Source organism: Scatophagus argus, chromosome 4, assembly GCF_020382885.2.
Source record: "Scatophagus argus isolate fScaArg1 chromosome 4, fScaArg1.pri, whole genome shotgun sequence".
NCBI classification, from domain to species: Eukaryota; Metazoa; Chordata; class Actinopteri; family Scatophagidae; genus Scatophagus; species Scatophagus argus.
The window spans coordinates 24386480-24402916 of NC_058496.1; the positions used below are offsets into that span (position 1 = coordinate 24386480).

Genomic DNA, 16437 nt, shown 5'->3' on the forward strand with positions numbered 1-16437 from the left:
GTGCTGGCTAATTGTTGAAAACACTGTTACAAGGTAGAAAAGCAAGAAGGGAAGCTAAGAAGCAATAACCTTGTACAACCACAAAATTTTAGAGCAAATGTCTAACAGCGTTTTTTTTAATATCTTAACTTACTGCAGACTTAGTTACATCAAGCCCGTTTGGGGTTATCAATCACCTAAAATCGAGGGTAAAATGATGCCTGAAAATGTGGATTGCTGCCAGCAGAACAGTAGAATTAAGCCAAACAAATGTCAGAAAATACTTTGAAAAAGATTAATGTGATTTTTAAAGCTCTGAAAAGCAAAAAGAATTGGTTCTCACATTTGTCATGGTCACCAAACTCAAAGACTTTTATCAGTGATGTGATGTCATCCAAGAGGCTGATGTTGGTGTGGTGTAAGAAGAGCGTTTTCAACATGTGTTGTAACACATTTAATAACTGTTAACACACAGGGGTCACACACATGTATGTGTGTGACTTTGACTCTTTGTCTGCTGACACATTTCCACATTCACATTTGTTTTGGGTTTTTCTTTCTTCAGAATGAAGCTTTTTTTTTTTTTTTGGAGTTTAGTCATTTTTGATTTTGTTTCTGTGTTTGTTATATTTAAAGTCCTTCATGGTAAAATTGTTTGCTTATCATTCCCATTAAAATATTTTGTATTGGCAGGGAACATATTGACAAAAGTGAAAAACATGACTGTTGAGAACATCTGTCTAATCCTGTTTTGTTTTTGTTTTTTGTTTTTTGTTTTTTTTTGTTCTCACCAGTCAAAGGAGGAGGTAAATAAGGTTTGTTAGCCCAATCATCTCCCTTTTTCCTTTGTAGAGCTTTTCCCTTTGATCCACCTCTTAATCACAACTCCTGAATGTAGACTGTTAGCCGTGGTACAGGAGACGTACAAGAGACAGTTAACCTGATGTACAACATAAGTAAGCAAGTAGCACTTGTAAGAAGGTGAATATATATATATATATATATATATATATATATACATTACATAAAGCTTTTATTAAAATCACTCACTCACCATTGCTCAATCCACCAGACAATATAACAATATAACAAAAAACCCACCCAAAATAAACCCTCATACTATTATTACCTGCTGTATATTATAACCCTGTGCAACCCCGTGTCTGTGTATATTACAGCTTGATTTAGTTATCAGTATCCTATTGTGTGACTGATTTTTATATTTATGACTGCATCCTTCCTCTTTTCTTCCTTTCTGTCTTTCCGAGAAGACTGAAGCCACAGCTGCCACAAAGAAGGTATAGTTGTGTAGTTGTGTGGTAGAAAGAGATGAGAGAATTGGACACTGGTTCCACTTATTACTTGAAAAAGACACCTCTAATTTCAGGCTGTGAATTTCAATTCAATTCAATTCAGTTTATTTATATAGCGCCAATTTACAACAAAAGTTATCTCATGACATTTTCCATTTAGAGCAGGTCTAGATCAAACTCTTTAATTAAACTGTTAATAGACAGAGCCCAACATTCCCCCTTGAGCAAGCACTTGGCGACAGTGGCGAGGAAATACTGCCTTTTAGAAGGCAGAAACCTCGGAGCAGACCCCGGCTCAAGATGGGCGGCCATCTGCCTTGACCGGTTGGGTTGAGAGAGAGAGAGAGAGAGAGAGAGAGAGATAGACAGACAAAGAGAGAGAGAGGGAGAGGGTTTGGGGCGTGAGAGAAGGAGCACACAAGCAGAGATGCATAGCAGCAGTAATAATAATACCAGTACTGTAGATAATGATAATGACAATGAAGTATACAGGAGGTACTATGGTGAATCTAGGCGCTGCACGCGGTCGCCCACTGCCCCGGGTTTGCTGTGTGTGTGTGCACGTCACTTGGGTGGGTTAAATGCAGAGAACAAATTTCGTTGGAGTGAGTTCCCTCCAATGACAAAATATGTCACTTTTTAGTGAGGAGAGTGTATACATGCAAGCTTGTGTTTGTGTGTGTGTGGGTGCCCTTTTGTTTGTAAAAGCAGTTCTTCTTAGTCACATCACTTTCTGCTCCCAAAGTCTCACCAAGTGAACCGAGAACTTGTAGTATCTCTGAAATTCATGCTTTTAAAGTTCTAACACATATGCCTAGTAGTTTTCTCATGCTATCGTGCTGCTCTTTAATTCATCTTGGAGCCTGTTTTCTCAGGCCTAGTTGCTTCCCCTGTTCTTGTTAAGGACTGATAACAGTGGTAGGGGTCTGAACTTCTGGAGTGGGAGATGCCAGAGAAAATGTGAGAACCATGAGAGCCACCACATTTTGTTATTTGTTATTATGTTCACTATTTATGTTAGCTGTATAAAACCACGTGGACTGTATCTTCTGGAATTAAACAGGAAACATTAACCTCTCTGTATATTGCCAACATCCATGCTTGATTGTAGGTAATTATGTGTGCTTAAACTCATATTGCCTTCAGAACATATAGAAATTAAAAAAAAAAATAAACCAGTACTTAATTACAAGCAAAAAATCTACATATATATATACAAGTTAATCTTTAACAGGACATTAGACAATTTTAATGTTAGCATCAAGTTGCTTCTCACTGTATTCTTTCTACATCGTGCTAATGTTAAAATGTTACAAAAATCTTTCCAGATTTTGTCCTAAGCTAGGCACATAAACACATTCTGCACCATTTTATGAATACATAGATGTTGAATTTATTGGGCCCCTGGTCTTCTCATCTAACTGCTAAAAAGAAATATTTCCAAAATGGTTAAGTGCCACTTTGGGTTTCAGTAAGTCATTGAGTGGCTTCTACGTACTCAATCAGGCTACGTACACATGCAATCTGGTTTTAGGCTTCACCAGATTTTATTACTGTTTATCTACACCCACACAGCTCTGCTCATCTTCCGGTATAATAGTGGTGAGGATTTTGTCCTGTATTTTAATTAATCTCTGAAGGACAACTCATACACTCGTGCACACTCACCTCCAAGTGCTTATAAAGATGTTCACTATTTGAAGTCCACATAAGCACAGTTGTACATTTTCAGATTAAGCCCAAGAGCATATTTGGTGTGAAGGGGCAGACAGTCCAACCTTTCACCTCACTCACTGAAACATCCATCCATCCATTTTCTATACCGCTTATCCGTCAGGGTCGCGGGGGAGCTGGAGCCTATCCCAGCTGACTACGGGCGAGAGGCGGGGTTCACCCTGGACTGGTCGCCAGTCAATCGCAGGGCCAACACTCTCACGCTCACACCTAGGGGCAATTTAGAGTAGCCAGTTAACCTAATGTGCATGTTTTTGGTATTGTGGGAGGAAGCCGGAGTACCCGGAGAAAACCCACGCAGGCACAGGGAGAACATGCAAACTCCACATAGAAGGGCCCAGACCGGGATTCGAACCTGGAACCTTCTTGCTATGAGGCGACAGTGCTAACCACTGCACCACCGTGCCACCCCTCACTGAAACATTTCCCAGTTAAATTCCATGACATTAAAATGCTGTCACTTGAAAGTCATGGCCTTCCTTTAGTCCAATTATGTTTTGGCAGTTTGCCCAGTGTCCTCTGTCTAATAATGCACTGTTATCGATGGCACACTTTCTACAGACACTTTAGGATGCCTTATCTTGCAATCGTCTAGCTACTTGGCTGGTGCAACATGTGGTGCATACTAGTGGTCCAGCATACTAATGAGCTTCAGGTTTATTGAAGGTCTCTTACCAGGCTCTTCAAGGCTAGTGTATACTACTGGCCGCACAGCCACTCAAAGCTGCACTTTGCAGCTTTAATTTATTTAAAGTAAATGGAATGAAAAATGGAAAGAAAATAAAAACAACCATTGAATGTCCAAGATAACATGCTACACTCACATCATCTTGAACATAATCTCATGCAGCCTATTGGGAATAGGTTCACTTCAGGTTCTGTAATTCCAAGTAGTGGAAATAGCACATTTCTGATAGCTATACGACATCACCTGCCCCTAGCTGCAGAGACAACATTGCTAACTGTTACATCAAAATAAAATCGCAAAAAAAGTCTAAATGCAGATCATTCAAAACAAACTGATCACACACTAATACTGGCTGAAACAGTATCAGTATACAGTATAGTACAGTATAGTAGAAAATTTCCAGATCTCCTCTCAAAAGCTGGATTATATTATCTAAAACTGCTTCCAGTGTACCAGAAACACAAAACCTGAATTCTTGCATTTATTGAGTTGACTCATAAACAAACGGGGGCCCCAGTTCCAGCAACACATGGTAAAATCACACAAGGTAATTGGGCTATTAATAATATACCAGTAAGGCCAGAGCACTGGCTGCTGTGCTTTTTGGCCCCAGGGCCTCCTTGTAGCCAGTGCAGTCAGATGCTGAAGAAAAGCAGATCTAGGGATGCTCTGCTGCTGAAACTGACCTGACCTTTTATCCTGAAATTATTTATAATTATTAATTATTATGGCACTTCAGATTTTGTTTGTCAAATTTGCAGAGAAGTTTGCGTGAAAAAGCAGGTTCAGGTTTTGGAGTATGTGATATTTTCACCCCAGAGGGCTTTGTCATTTGTTAACACACAGATCTGACTTAAATATGGACTCCTGGGTGCTAAAAATGCCTTAAAGCAAAGTCAGTTAATTTTAGATCACTTCTTGCATAGCTTCCTCCTCATCTCTACATTTAACATTAGCCTCACTTTGCTTCCCACCGCATTTTCGTATTTGTTATTATGTTCACCCAAATTCAATTTTCTACTCTGAAGAAGTCAGTTGACTAAAGATGAAGTAACTGCCTCCTGCTGTCAAATGAGCTCCTCTTAATGTTCAGTATATATGTATACGTATTACTGAAGACTTTGAGCTTGTGCTTCAGGAAATAGTGTGCCCTTTATGGCTTCAAATGCTCTTTTCAGACACTGCTGAATGGGTTTGAAGAGGCACGAATGAACTTGTCATCTGTTTTCCTCTTTATATCTGCTAAACCTTCTCAGCTGAAATCTAGTTTAGTCACGATCTTTACAATTTTGCATTTGCATTTCAGTCTGCAGTTCTTTGCTGTTTACTGTTCTGTGTACATTTGTCAACCAGCATCACACACACACACACACACACACACAATATGCTCATACTGTAAGTCTTTGTGTGTGTCTCTGACTCATACACTCATTGTATTTACAATGTCTCATTCATTGACACAAGGAATGTGGTGTTACACACTCTTACTCATTTTGTTGATGCACTCAAAATACATTCCTGTACTAGAAATAATGTACAAGTACTGTACACTGTTCTCCCATTTAAAAATTCAGATCTGCTTCATACATATTTATTTTGTTGAAAACTGTGTGCACAGATCTGTTCAAGCATCTGAAACTGAATGGAGGAGAAACTAACCAGATGCTTATATTTAGTACTTAACTGTGACTTTGTTGGAAAGATTTCAGCTCACAGTACAGAAATAAATTTTACAAACTTTGTTTGTTTTTTTTTTTTTACAAACCAAATTTGGTTTTGGTTGTTTATGTTTACAGTAACTCTTACTTTACAGTACTTGTTTCACTTGATCTAGGACTACATACACAGGCTATACCTGACACCTCATTAGATTTAGTACAACAGTGTCCAGGTGACGCCTCTTTACATGCCATCTGCCACTTTTATCAAAACATGTCCTTATGCAAAAGAAAGTTGATATTTGTTAAACATGTGTACACACAAATGCATGCAGTGAACAACGATAAATCTAATCTACATCCATCTGCTCGTTATTTACAAAATACATACAATATATCCAAAGATGCCACATATGGTGTGGCAGACTATTTATTGTTGCATTATTAATGTTGCAAACTGAGGAAGATAAAGAAGGCAGTCTTTAGTTAGGTTAGGTTGAGGCAGCGCTAAATGAGGAAACCAAAATTAAAGATTAAAGTGACATATTTTGTCATTGGAGGGAACTCACTCCAACGAAATTTGTTCTCTGCATTTAAAAATGTACAAACTGGTACTTTCAAAAGCGTGTCAATAGTGTACCGGCATTCTTCAATATAAACAACTTTACAGAGATGAAATAGATCATTTTTGAATCACACAGTTAAATTTCTTTAACAGATCTGCCTGATACATCTGATGTGTGGAAATGAGCTTATGCAAGTAAAAAATGAGGCTCCTGCTCAGTTTTTGCTGTCCCTGTTTCTATTTTTGCCTTTTCTTATTGTTATTTTTAATTTATTAATCACAATTGTGATAATTATTCACAGTTTTCGGGTTTTTTTTTTTAAAATATTCAATAGGCAAACTTTTTTGTCTTGTTCATATTAAAAGTCTGTTCACAGGTGTATAAGTGATGGACAAAGTATTTCAGATAAAAGCAAATGTTTAATTATGGCTTACTTGTTCTCACATCAAAATCAGTGGGTGCTACTGAACAACATTTAGGTACTTTTGGAGTGCTTACTTATTTGATGAATGACTGTAATGTGAAGAGAAAAAGTGAGATAGAAGGATATACAAAAAATAAAGCTCTCAGTGGACATCTTAAATGTAACATTTTGGCTTTCATTAATAACCGATTGTAAACACTTTAAATAACCTGTTCTGATCTTTCCCTCCTTTCTGCTGCTCTTTTATGTATGTGTTGTAGCTGGATACAGAGGCAGCTGACATCCTCAATGAGCTGCAGATGAAGCTCAACACCGTCCTGGACAACTTCAGCGCCATATTTGCCAAGAGGTAGCACACACACACACACACACACACACACACATACACAGTATACAGTTTTCAGTATTCAAGTTTGCCTCTTCTCTCTCCAGTTTCCAGACTCGTATTAACGGCTGCATGCGTCAGATGGCTGAGATCCTCTACCAGATCAAAGGCCCACCCAATCACAATACTGCAGAGGCTGACGCCGACACCATGCTGAGGCCCCTCATGGAGTTCCTCGATGGGAAGTAAGTTACACACAGCAACTGGTCAGAACATCCTACTGGAACTTGGTAAAGGAGGTATATTAACCTGTATTGGTTTATTAACCAATAATTTAGTTTCTTAGTAAATACTAAGAAATTGGGTCCTAGATGAACTCACAAACACTGGAGTGCAAATTAAGTCATGCTAACATATGAGGAAACGGACAAGGCTTCATAATGACTCTACTGACATGACATCCTAGGATCAACACAATTGAAAAGAATTTAACAGTCTTTGAAAAATATCTTGCAGCCTTGAGGAGAAGCCAATCACCAGTTAAGCCGTAGATTCCCAGACTGAAGCAGAATGCAGCGGAGTTAGTGCTAAAAATAAAGGATTCACAAAAGAAATTGGCCACAACTTTCCCTCACAAGCAGATATATGAGGGTTTTTGAGGCCATGAACCGTGATGTCCAAGTGAAACTATACAGTATTCACACACGTGAAACAAAACTGACTGTAAAAATGCATATTTGCAATGACTACCACTGTACAGTGAAGCCTGCTGGACAAGTTTTAGCTCACAGTTTTGGTGTGTGATCCAGTCTCAGTGTCTTTGCTGACATCTGTGAGAAAACTGTGCTGAAGAGGATCCTGAAGGACCTTTGGAAGATCGTCCTGAGCAGCCTGGAGAAGACCATCGTCCTTCCTCAGAGCAATGACAGCCTGGTAATTATGACCCTTACCGTCACATCCTCATGCATTACCCCAGTCCCAACCCTACACTAAACCTAATTCTGATCACAAAGGAGTACACTGATCCACTGATTTGGCATCATACTCATGTAACATTGTCAGACTCACTATGGACAGTTCAGAACTAGACTGAACTAACGGCAGCAGACCTAGACATATCATCTTGTTTATTATACAAATCCTGCCTCCTTTTCAAAAACTTGTGCCTTCACTACCTACAATACAGGTAACTCAACTGGTCATTCAGAGATTCTGGTGTCTTATCCTGCGAGTGGCTAATGCAGCGTCAAGCTGCAAGTTCACTTTTTTCTAATTTGCAGATTTTTTTTTCTTTCTCAAATTTGTAGTCTTCATACCTAACCTACACTGACTCGAGTGACATCGCTTGAGGCAATTTATCAGATTTGTAATCATAAAAGGCTTTACGCCACTTTTTTTCCTCATATGCAGCAGTTAAACAGACTTTGATGTGCAAAAAGCGAGTTTCCCTTCAAACCTTAAACCAATTCTTAACCTTCATCTACTGTAGAAGTGAGTACCAGGCAACATGTCCTCTAGTGCAAAAATGTCAGAAATCAGGTCTAAAAGTGGTCCTTAAAAAGAATAACAGCACAAACACAAGTCAATGAAAAGCGACTGTTTGGGCGAGTAATCGATGTTCTTTATTTCGTTTCTTCTGTTAGATGTCTTTGCAGTCATCACAACACCTGTATTATATACTAATGGGAGAAATTCGAGGATAGTGAACGAGAAAACACACAAGCACACACAGTTATTATGTGAAAGTATTTATGTACTTATTGACAATCATTTTAGTAAGTCTTTTAAGTAAGTCATTTTTTGTATTGATTTCATTGTTAATGTCTTTTACATAGTTATATGTTTGACATGTAATGATGGAACAGCAGGCAGGGACTTCTTTTTGATGCATTTTCAGACATGCCTAATATCTGAAAGCTGGCAAACAAAGAGCAAAGATTTATAATGCACAAAGTGGCTGAATTCACATTCAACATTCATGCTTGTGTGTTGTTATTATTACGCATAAATTTAGTGTCAACAGCAAACCCCTAACTGCATTAAAACGGCATTGTGGATGTTGTAGACTTTGTAGACTTACAATGAATGCAGTGATTAAGTCATAATTGATATGATACATGTTTTAAGTGTTTACATACAGTCAATGATCTCTACAAAGTCTCTGCAAGTTGATTATTATAGCAGAATGGAACCTATTGTTGAAAATCTGCGTGTATATGTTGTGTATATGTTATGTGGTGCTGGATTGCTGTTATTTCTCCTCTGTGCTCTGCTGCCACCTAGGGGTGGATGTCAGCAGGGGTGTTTTCTGTTTTGCACAATGTTAGAATGAGTTTATCCAGTTTGATTTTCTTCTGTGAATATGTGAAACATGTTAAATAACTACATTTTGTGCAGAGATTACAGAGACAGGACAATATAACATGAAGTCTCAGTCTAATCTTGCTTTGCAAATGCTCTCTCTCTCTCTCTCTCTCTCTCTCTCTCCCCTCCCCCACCTCCTCCCTGTGCAGAGTGCACAGCTCCTCACAGCAGCTAAAGGACTGTCAAATCTCAAGGTAATTCTTGTGCTTTGTTTTGAAGGGACAGATGAAATCCTGGATTTTGGTTTACTACTTGTCATCATGTTGTTGGGTGCTAACAAACAAGCAGCAATTGTCATTCTCAATACTGTTCTGGAGCTGCTCACACAGTTAAAGTCTCTGAAATGTCTTTCCAGTTACCTGATCATCAGTTAAAGAAAGAGTCTAATGATGATGTTCACTGTCAGTGTAGATGGACTGATGCTTGTTAAATTGATTCATATTATTATGGAATCATTATCCAACTGGATTTATGAGCACAGCCAAGTGACACTAAATAGTGAAATCGTGCTAATTACCAGAGACCTGGATTCATTCATTTCCCCTGTTTCTGTTTTGTTTTTCATTTACTTATTTTGAGTGTAGCTATTAGGAAAGGAAAAGTGTCTAATGTTAGTCTGTGAACTCTGGTTGTCTAGGGAGGTGGTGAAGCCAAAACCCTGACGCCCAAACAATGTATAATTATCGACACAGGGCTGGAATCGATCAAGGTAGGTGAAAACATTCATGTTCATGTGCATGAAATTCACCTTTCAAGCGAGAACTGGTCAGTTTTTGTATATTTAGTTGCCAAACATAATCAAACTAGGAACTGCACTCTTGATTTACTGAAAATAACTGAAAAATAAATAAACAATTTAACAACTAGAAAAATAACATGAATAATACCTCTTTATCTACATATTCAACATAATTTTATGACAGAACTACAAGTCCACACTATACTAGACATTATATACTACACCTGAACAAACCGTGTCCAGAATATTACCAGGCACTACCTTATGCATATATGTCCAATATGATGCCTGTTTTTAGTTTTAATTAAGTTTTCTAGTTATGATTTAATTTCAACATTGATTTGAGGACTATCTCATTTCAAAGAGAGCTACAGGCACAAAACAATTTAAACAATTAAACAGACATTTAAACTGTGTATATATAAACCACAAACAACAAATATCATCTGCCCAAAGTCAAGTCAGAGTGCTGAGTCTGAACAAAGATGAAGGTAAACATAATCAAAAACAAGAAAATCAGGTACATTTGAGGTAAACAAGCAAAAAAGTAATTAATTAATTATTTGACTTAGTTGTGTTCACATAGTTTTTGTGATTCTTCTGTATGATTTGCTACTGTAACAGTGCAACTTTCCTTTGGATTAATGAAGCACTCTTATCTACCTGATGATTTATATCTCACCTTCATCCTGCTACTGTCTTTTCTTTCAGCAATATTTCCATGCAGGAGGAAACGGGCTGAAGAAGGCGTTCGTCGAGAAAAGCCCGGAACTGGCATCACTGCGTTACGCTCTCTCCCTCTACTCCCAGAGCACTGATGCTCTCATCAAGACATTTGTCACCACACAACACTCCCAAGGTGATCCTAGACACACACACAAACTTGTTTGACGTCCCTTCAGTGATTCAAGTTGACCAAAAAGTTTCTTAACCCTCGCTGCTCTTTGTTGTCCTCTCAGTGCATGATGGGATGGGCATCAGAATCACTGGCAATGAGAAGATTCGACCTGACAGGGGTAGGTTCACTCTGAAAGAAGCTGTTTCCTGGGTGTGACCATTGAGCTTCTTTGTAAGGTAGAAAACAACACCTCAGTAAAATGTGGAGGAACACCCAAATATTATATCTTCATGAAATTAAGCTAAAGCATGTTTGACATGTTTCCTGGTGTACAGGAGTAAGACTGTAATGTGACTAAATCAGAGACCTGTTTCTGAACCATTGACATTGGCTGGGTATGTCTCCATTTTCATAAAGTGATTTAAACTCTCTTGGCATTAAAAACGTTTAACATAAAATGTGATAAACCAAGTAAGTAGACCAGGGGTGCATAAGAGCACAGGAGTCTTTCTGTGTGTTGTTGCAGGTTTTTTTTACATTATAATGTAACTTGGAAAACAACCACTTTATCAAAAACTAACTCTAAAAGTGTAATAAATAGATAGATAATTGATAGATAGTTGATAGATAGATAGATAGATACTTTATTGATCCCAAAGGAAATTCAAGATATGGTGGTCTGTTTTATTTTAACAGACTACCATTACCATTACCACTACCATTATTATCACCCTCTTATACTAAGTTAAAGGAATTTTTAGTTTGCCCAAAGCCGAAATGTAAAATAAGAAAGTGTGTCACTGCGGCAGCAATAAGATCAAGATAAGAATATGGAATAAAAGAAAAACATGTGAGTGAGCTTTAAACATGTTGTTGCTGATGTTAAAGTGCGATGTGGTGGTTGTGTTCTGCAGGCTCAGGGATAGAGAAGCCCATTGGAGAGGCTGTTCTGCAAATTGACGTGATGCTGGGGAAAGAACGCAAAGTCAATGTCAGAGGTGCGTCTTTGAAAGAAATTTCAAATATACTACACACTGTTCCAAACGTACTGCTTTCTAATTTTGCTTTCTGGTGATATTTTGCTATTTTCCATCATCATCATGGCTGCTGTTCAAGTTTAGCACCAGAAAAATAAGATTAAGGTGTTTTTTTTCTAAAGATTGATCTTTTACAAAGTTACCAAATAAAAATTAATAAAAGTGACTAAATGTGGTACCTTAATTAAGTCTCAGGGCTTTACAAATGAACTTTGCTTCACTCAAAAGAACAGAAACAGACAGATAATTGTAAGTCATAATGCTAAGTAACGGGTTCTTTATAATTTTACACTCTAAAACACAGCAAAAACAATATACCCTATGCTGCCAAAAGTATTCACTCACCCATCCAAATAATTGAATTCAGGTGTTCCAATCACTTCCATGGCCACAGGTGTATAAAATCAAGCACCTAGGCATGCAGACTGCTTCTACAAACATTTGTGAAAGAATGGGCTGCTATCAGGAGCTCAGTGAATCCCAGCGTGGTACTGTGATAGGACACCACCTGTGCAACAAGTCCAGTCGTGAAATTTCCTCACTACTACATATTCCACAGTCAACTATCAGTAAAATAAACCGATGCACACAAATGCTTCATTAACACTGAATGTCTATTTCACATGCTCTCCCTCTCCCACACCTTTCCATCCAGTCATCGCAGTGAATGACATGAAGTGGCAGACATCAGGGATGTTCCGGCCTTTTGTTGAAGTGTGCATGGTTGGTCCCTTTCTGGCTGACAAGAAGCGCAGGTTCACCACAAAATCCAAGAACAACAGCTGGTCAGCAAAGTTCAACGAGGCTTTCCAGTTGTGAGTTAAATTTCTGAATTCTTTCAACTACAAATGTTCTGAAAATGCAGTGAAATAGTGATTTTTTTTCTTTTTTTTAAACATTTTCCTTTACTCCTCTAGTGTTGTGGGTAAGGAGTCCCCAGACTGCTATGAGCTCCAGGTGACAGTGAAGGACTACTGTTTTGGTCGGGCAGACCGGGTTGTCGGCATGGCTGTGATTCAGCTTCGTGATGTTGTGGACCGCAAGAGCTGCGTGTGCTGGTGTCCGCTTGGGCCGCGCATTCATACCGATGAGACGGGCATGACAGTGATGCGTATCCTGTCCCAGCGGCCTGCTGATGAGGTGGCTAAAGAGTTTGTCAAGCTGAAATCAGAAATTCGTCCTGTGGAAGAGGGCAGATGAGCAGAGACACTGACTCAAGATTAGAGATTGTTGGAAATGGTAAAAAAGAAAAGCTGACAAGGATCATGGTGGGGGTTTAAATTCACGGCTTTGTGTTGTTTATGACTTTGTCTGGCGTTTATGAACAATGTCATCTTCATCCTAAGAGAACACACACAGATAAAGCTTCTTACTGATAATATTCAACAAGGAGAACATCCTTAAAAAGACACAAGCAAGTTGGTTATTTATTATAGTTATGGTAAGAAAGATGTATTAAGAAGTAGTAATATGTTTTGGAAAGAGGTGCTCTCTCAAAATGTTGAAGAGATAAAAAACATATAACCATAATTAGCACCGGTATCATTACCAAGCAGCATATGAATTTAAGTCACCAGCTTGGTGGTCAAAAGTTGTCTTCTAATTCTGTTGACTGACTGTTCTGGTCATTTGTGGCAAATGAAAACTGGATCAAATTTAGCATATGTGTCATCTGTTGAGCTAATACACCAGCTTTTCATCAAACATCCATTCACTGGAAAGACTGAATTTGTGTCACTGTACACCTGACAATATGAAAAGAGGGGACCAAGTTTTAAAACTGAATAGACTTGAAGTGAAAATTCTGACCGCTAATAATTTACTGCTTAACAAATATAACTATGACAAGAGTCAAGGATTGGAGGAAGTAATCCCAAATTCTTGTACTGTTTTAGCCACTGAGGCCTTGTCTACTAACAAATATCTTACCACTGTTGGCTTTTGCATCTAACACTTTCTGCAAAAAGTGACACTGATACCATTCATTAACCAGCTAAATAAAATAACAAAAAATATATTTAAAAAAGAATAAATTTCATACTATTCCTTTCAATTGATTTTAGTAGCCAACAACAATACCCCAATTTGAGCAAAAGAGCAAGAAATAAAGAGCTTCAGGTCCATTTAAAAAAGATCATTGGCTACTTGTTTTTCACTTTACATGGCTATAGAGCTTGACACACATCTGCCACATCACATGGCATATACTGATGCATTGACCCAAGAAGAGTGTCATGATGTTTCATGTGAACTCTAGTAAGGTTTTAACCAGACTTAATAAATAAAACCTTGAAAAGAAGAAGATGACACAAATTGAATTATCTTAATAAAGCTGGCCAGCTAACAAAGCTAGCTAACTGACTTTAAATGTGATTAGGTTCTACAACACTGACTTGTATTGCAAAAAGCATTGATATTTTTTTTGAGAAGCAAAGAATTATGGGTATAGTAGAGAGTTACTGACATCCGTCAAGCAAAGCGTAGCTTCTCTGCACTGAGAGAAATACAGATTTTTAATTTAGCTCTTCTGTTTTTGCCAAGTGTCAAACTGTGACTGTGAGCACTGTTTACCTGTCGGCCTGCTTTGAATGGAAACAACTGAAAACTGACAGCCCGTTTTCTGGGGTTAAGTAGTGTGAACACCTTTATTGAGGACCAGAAACAGACCTCTAAGATTTTCTTTTTGTCTACTTTTCCAATTTTAAATTGAATGAGAACAAAGCTGCCACAGCCTTGCCATGCATGCACAGTCGCTGTACCCATCCTATGTTTCTGATTACCTGACGAGTGTTTTACACTACACTACAAACTTGGACTTTCTTGGATGGAAAAGAAAACATGCAGGCAGGTTCCACACACCTGTCTGTTTACTACGTGCCAAGGAACATAAGTGTTCAGCGAGCCATCTTGAACTAGCTCTCTTCACGTACTGTGGGTTGTTTGCAGACAGGTGTGGCCATTGTTGTCCCATTTTTAATGCATGTTTGCCATAGTTAGCTGCGCTTTGGTTCTAAACTCAACATGATCTGAATGGTCAAATTTAGATGACATAATCTGGGATATTCTGCTGTATTAATCTGAACAAACATTTGTCTGCAGCATGGCAGAAGTGCATAAAGGAGGGATCTTTTACAGTGGCCACAGCTGTTGTGACAGCTGAACTCTTGCACTCTGTTTAAAAAAAAAACAAAACTGTAAGTTTGTAAAAAAAAGAGAGAAAAAAGTAAATAAATAATGACCAGAGCATGTATTTATTGTATACAAATTTAGCTAGATTGTGGTCTTTTTCATGTATGTACTGTGAAATATTAAGATTGATCAAATGTATGTAAAGTAGTTATCATTATTCTAATGTGACATATGTTGAATATACTTGTAACATTATTTTGTACATAAAATATTTATTAATCAAGGCAGTGGATCCTGTCCTTTGTGCGTGCTTGTATATGATGGTTGGGTTTGCACAGTAAGTGATGATCCCCACAAGTATAGAAAGACAAACGTGTTATACAGCCTTATGTTCTCTTCACATGTCCTTGAGCAAGGAGTTAAACCATTCACTCGCTGTAATCTATGGTATTTTTAATTTTACAGTATTTACAATAAGAGTCAGACCTGGGTATGTGAATCTCTCATCAGTGTGATATGTATATATAATGGACTGAACAGATCTCAGATCATCCCGTTTCAACAACAGGCCCTTTCACAGCACATTAGTATAGGAATGGTACAGATAATGATGGCTCCGTTCTGTTCACGTGAGCCAGTATGCATGGAATTCATCCATCATTAAAGTTTTCATATTTTGATATGTCAAAATGTCTGAATGAAAATCTGTGTTCTTAAGGCCTAATAGGACTCGGACAGCTTTGATGGCTGGTGCTTTTAGAGTGAACTTGGCAGTGGCTAATATTTCCTGCTGATATTATTTTCCTTATCTGACATGGCAGCTTTGCAGTGTGTCCTCCAGAGATGTTAACTGTTTTAAGGGAACAAAAGCCTCAGCATATGTCATCAGTGTGCAGCTACATTGTTTGCTTGTTGTATTCTGTGCTGAACCACTAACTGGCCCCAGATTTGTCATGTAACCATCTCATTAAACTCATTGATTTGGGAATATGAAACATATTCTGCTTCAATTATGTCTTTTGTTACATAAATGTTAGTTTTATTAAATGTCATTTTTGGTGTTGTTAATTCTAATTTGCTGAATTGTGTTGAGTACTTTGTAACTGGGTTTTAAGGAATGTAAAAATATAGATTTGTATTGATATATAAACTGAAATAACCGAGGTAAGGTCTTACAACTGTTATGTTATTTGGTCCTGTGATTCACTGACACATATTACCATCTACATTTTCTATTAAATTAACTCAAACCCTTTCACACAAAAACACCTTGGCTGGTTCCTCATCTTCTGGTGATCCAGCCCTGACCATTATGGGGTGCTAAAACTCCTCGTGAGTTTGCAACAGCCACACTTTATTCAGAGAGCTCCCTCCTGTGTTCAAATAACACACTTCACTAATTGTTGAAATGAAATGGTGAAATAATCTGTATAAAGACCTTTTTGCAGGATTTTGGATGGACTAAGAGCAAAGAGGAGGTTGAGACTTTCCCATAATCACCAGATGACCACAAACAGTGACAAATACTAAGTTGCTCTATTTTGCTAATTCGTTATATTATAAACATATAAACCATAATATGAACACCTTCAAGCCTATGACAGATTATTTTTGTTGCCAAGATAAAAAATGAGACAGAGATG

At 38.0% G+C, this 16437-nt stretch overlaps 1 protein-coding gene across 2 annotated transcripts in view; it reads left to right on the plus strand.

Annotated features, from left to right (window-relative positions):
- The window catches only part of LOC124057549 (protein unc-13 homolog B-like), a 156803-nt gene extending 141086 nt beyond the window's left edge, over nucleotides 1-15717 (plus strand). Inside the window, exons 32-42 of one of the 2 annotated variants that reach the window (XR_006843128.1) lie at nucleotides 6623-6711; nucleotides 6795-6932; nucleotides 7497-7620; nucleotides 9201-9245; nucleotides 9689-9760; nucleotides 10502-10649; nucleotides 10750-10806; nucleotides 11543-11626; nucleotides 12321-12480; nucleotides 12583-13396; nucleotides 13438-15717. Coding sequence is in view for 1 of the 2 variants with exons in the window: in XM_046385932.1 (XP_046241888.1) it covers nucleotides 6623-6711; nucleotides 6795-6932; nucleotides 7497-7620; nucleotides 9201-9245; nucleotides 9689-9760; nucleotides 10502-10649; nucleotides 10750-10806; nucleotides 11543-11626; nucleotides 12321-12480; nucleotides 12583-12865 (1200 nt within the window). In the remaining variant the exon portion in view is untranslated. Of the gene's footprint in view, nucleotides 1-6622; nucleotides 6712-6794; nucleotides 6933-7496; nucleotides 7621-9200; nucleotides 9246-9688; nucleotides 9761-10501; nucleotides 10650-10749; nucleotides 10807-11542; nucleotides 11627-12320; nucleotides 12481-12582 lie in introns of both variants that reach the window. The other variant, XM_046385932.1, reaches the window with a different exon arrangement.
- Nucleotides 15718-16437: the final 720 nt, after the last annotated feature.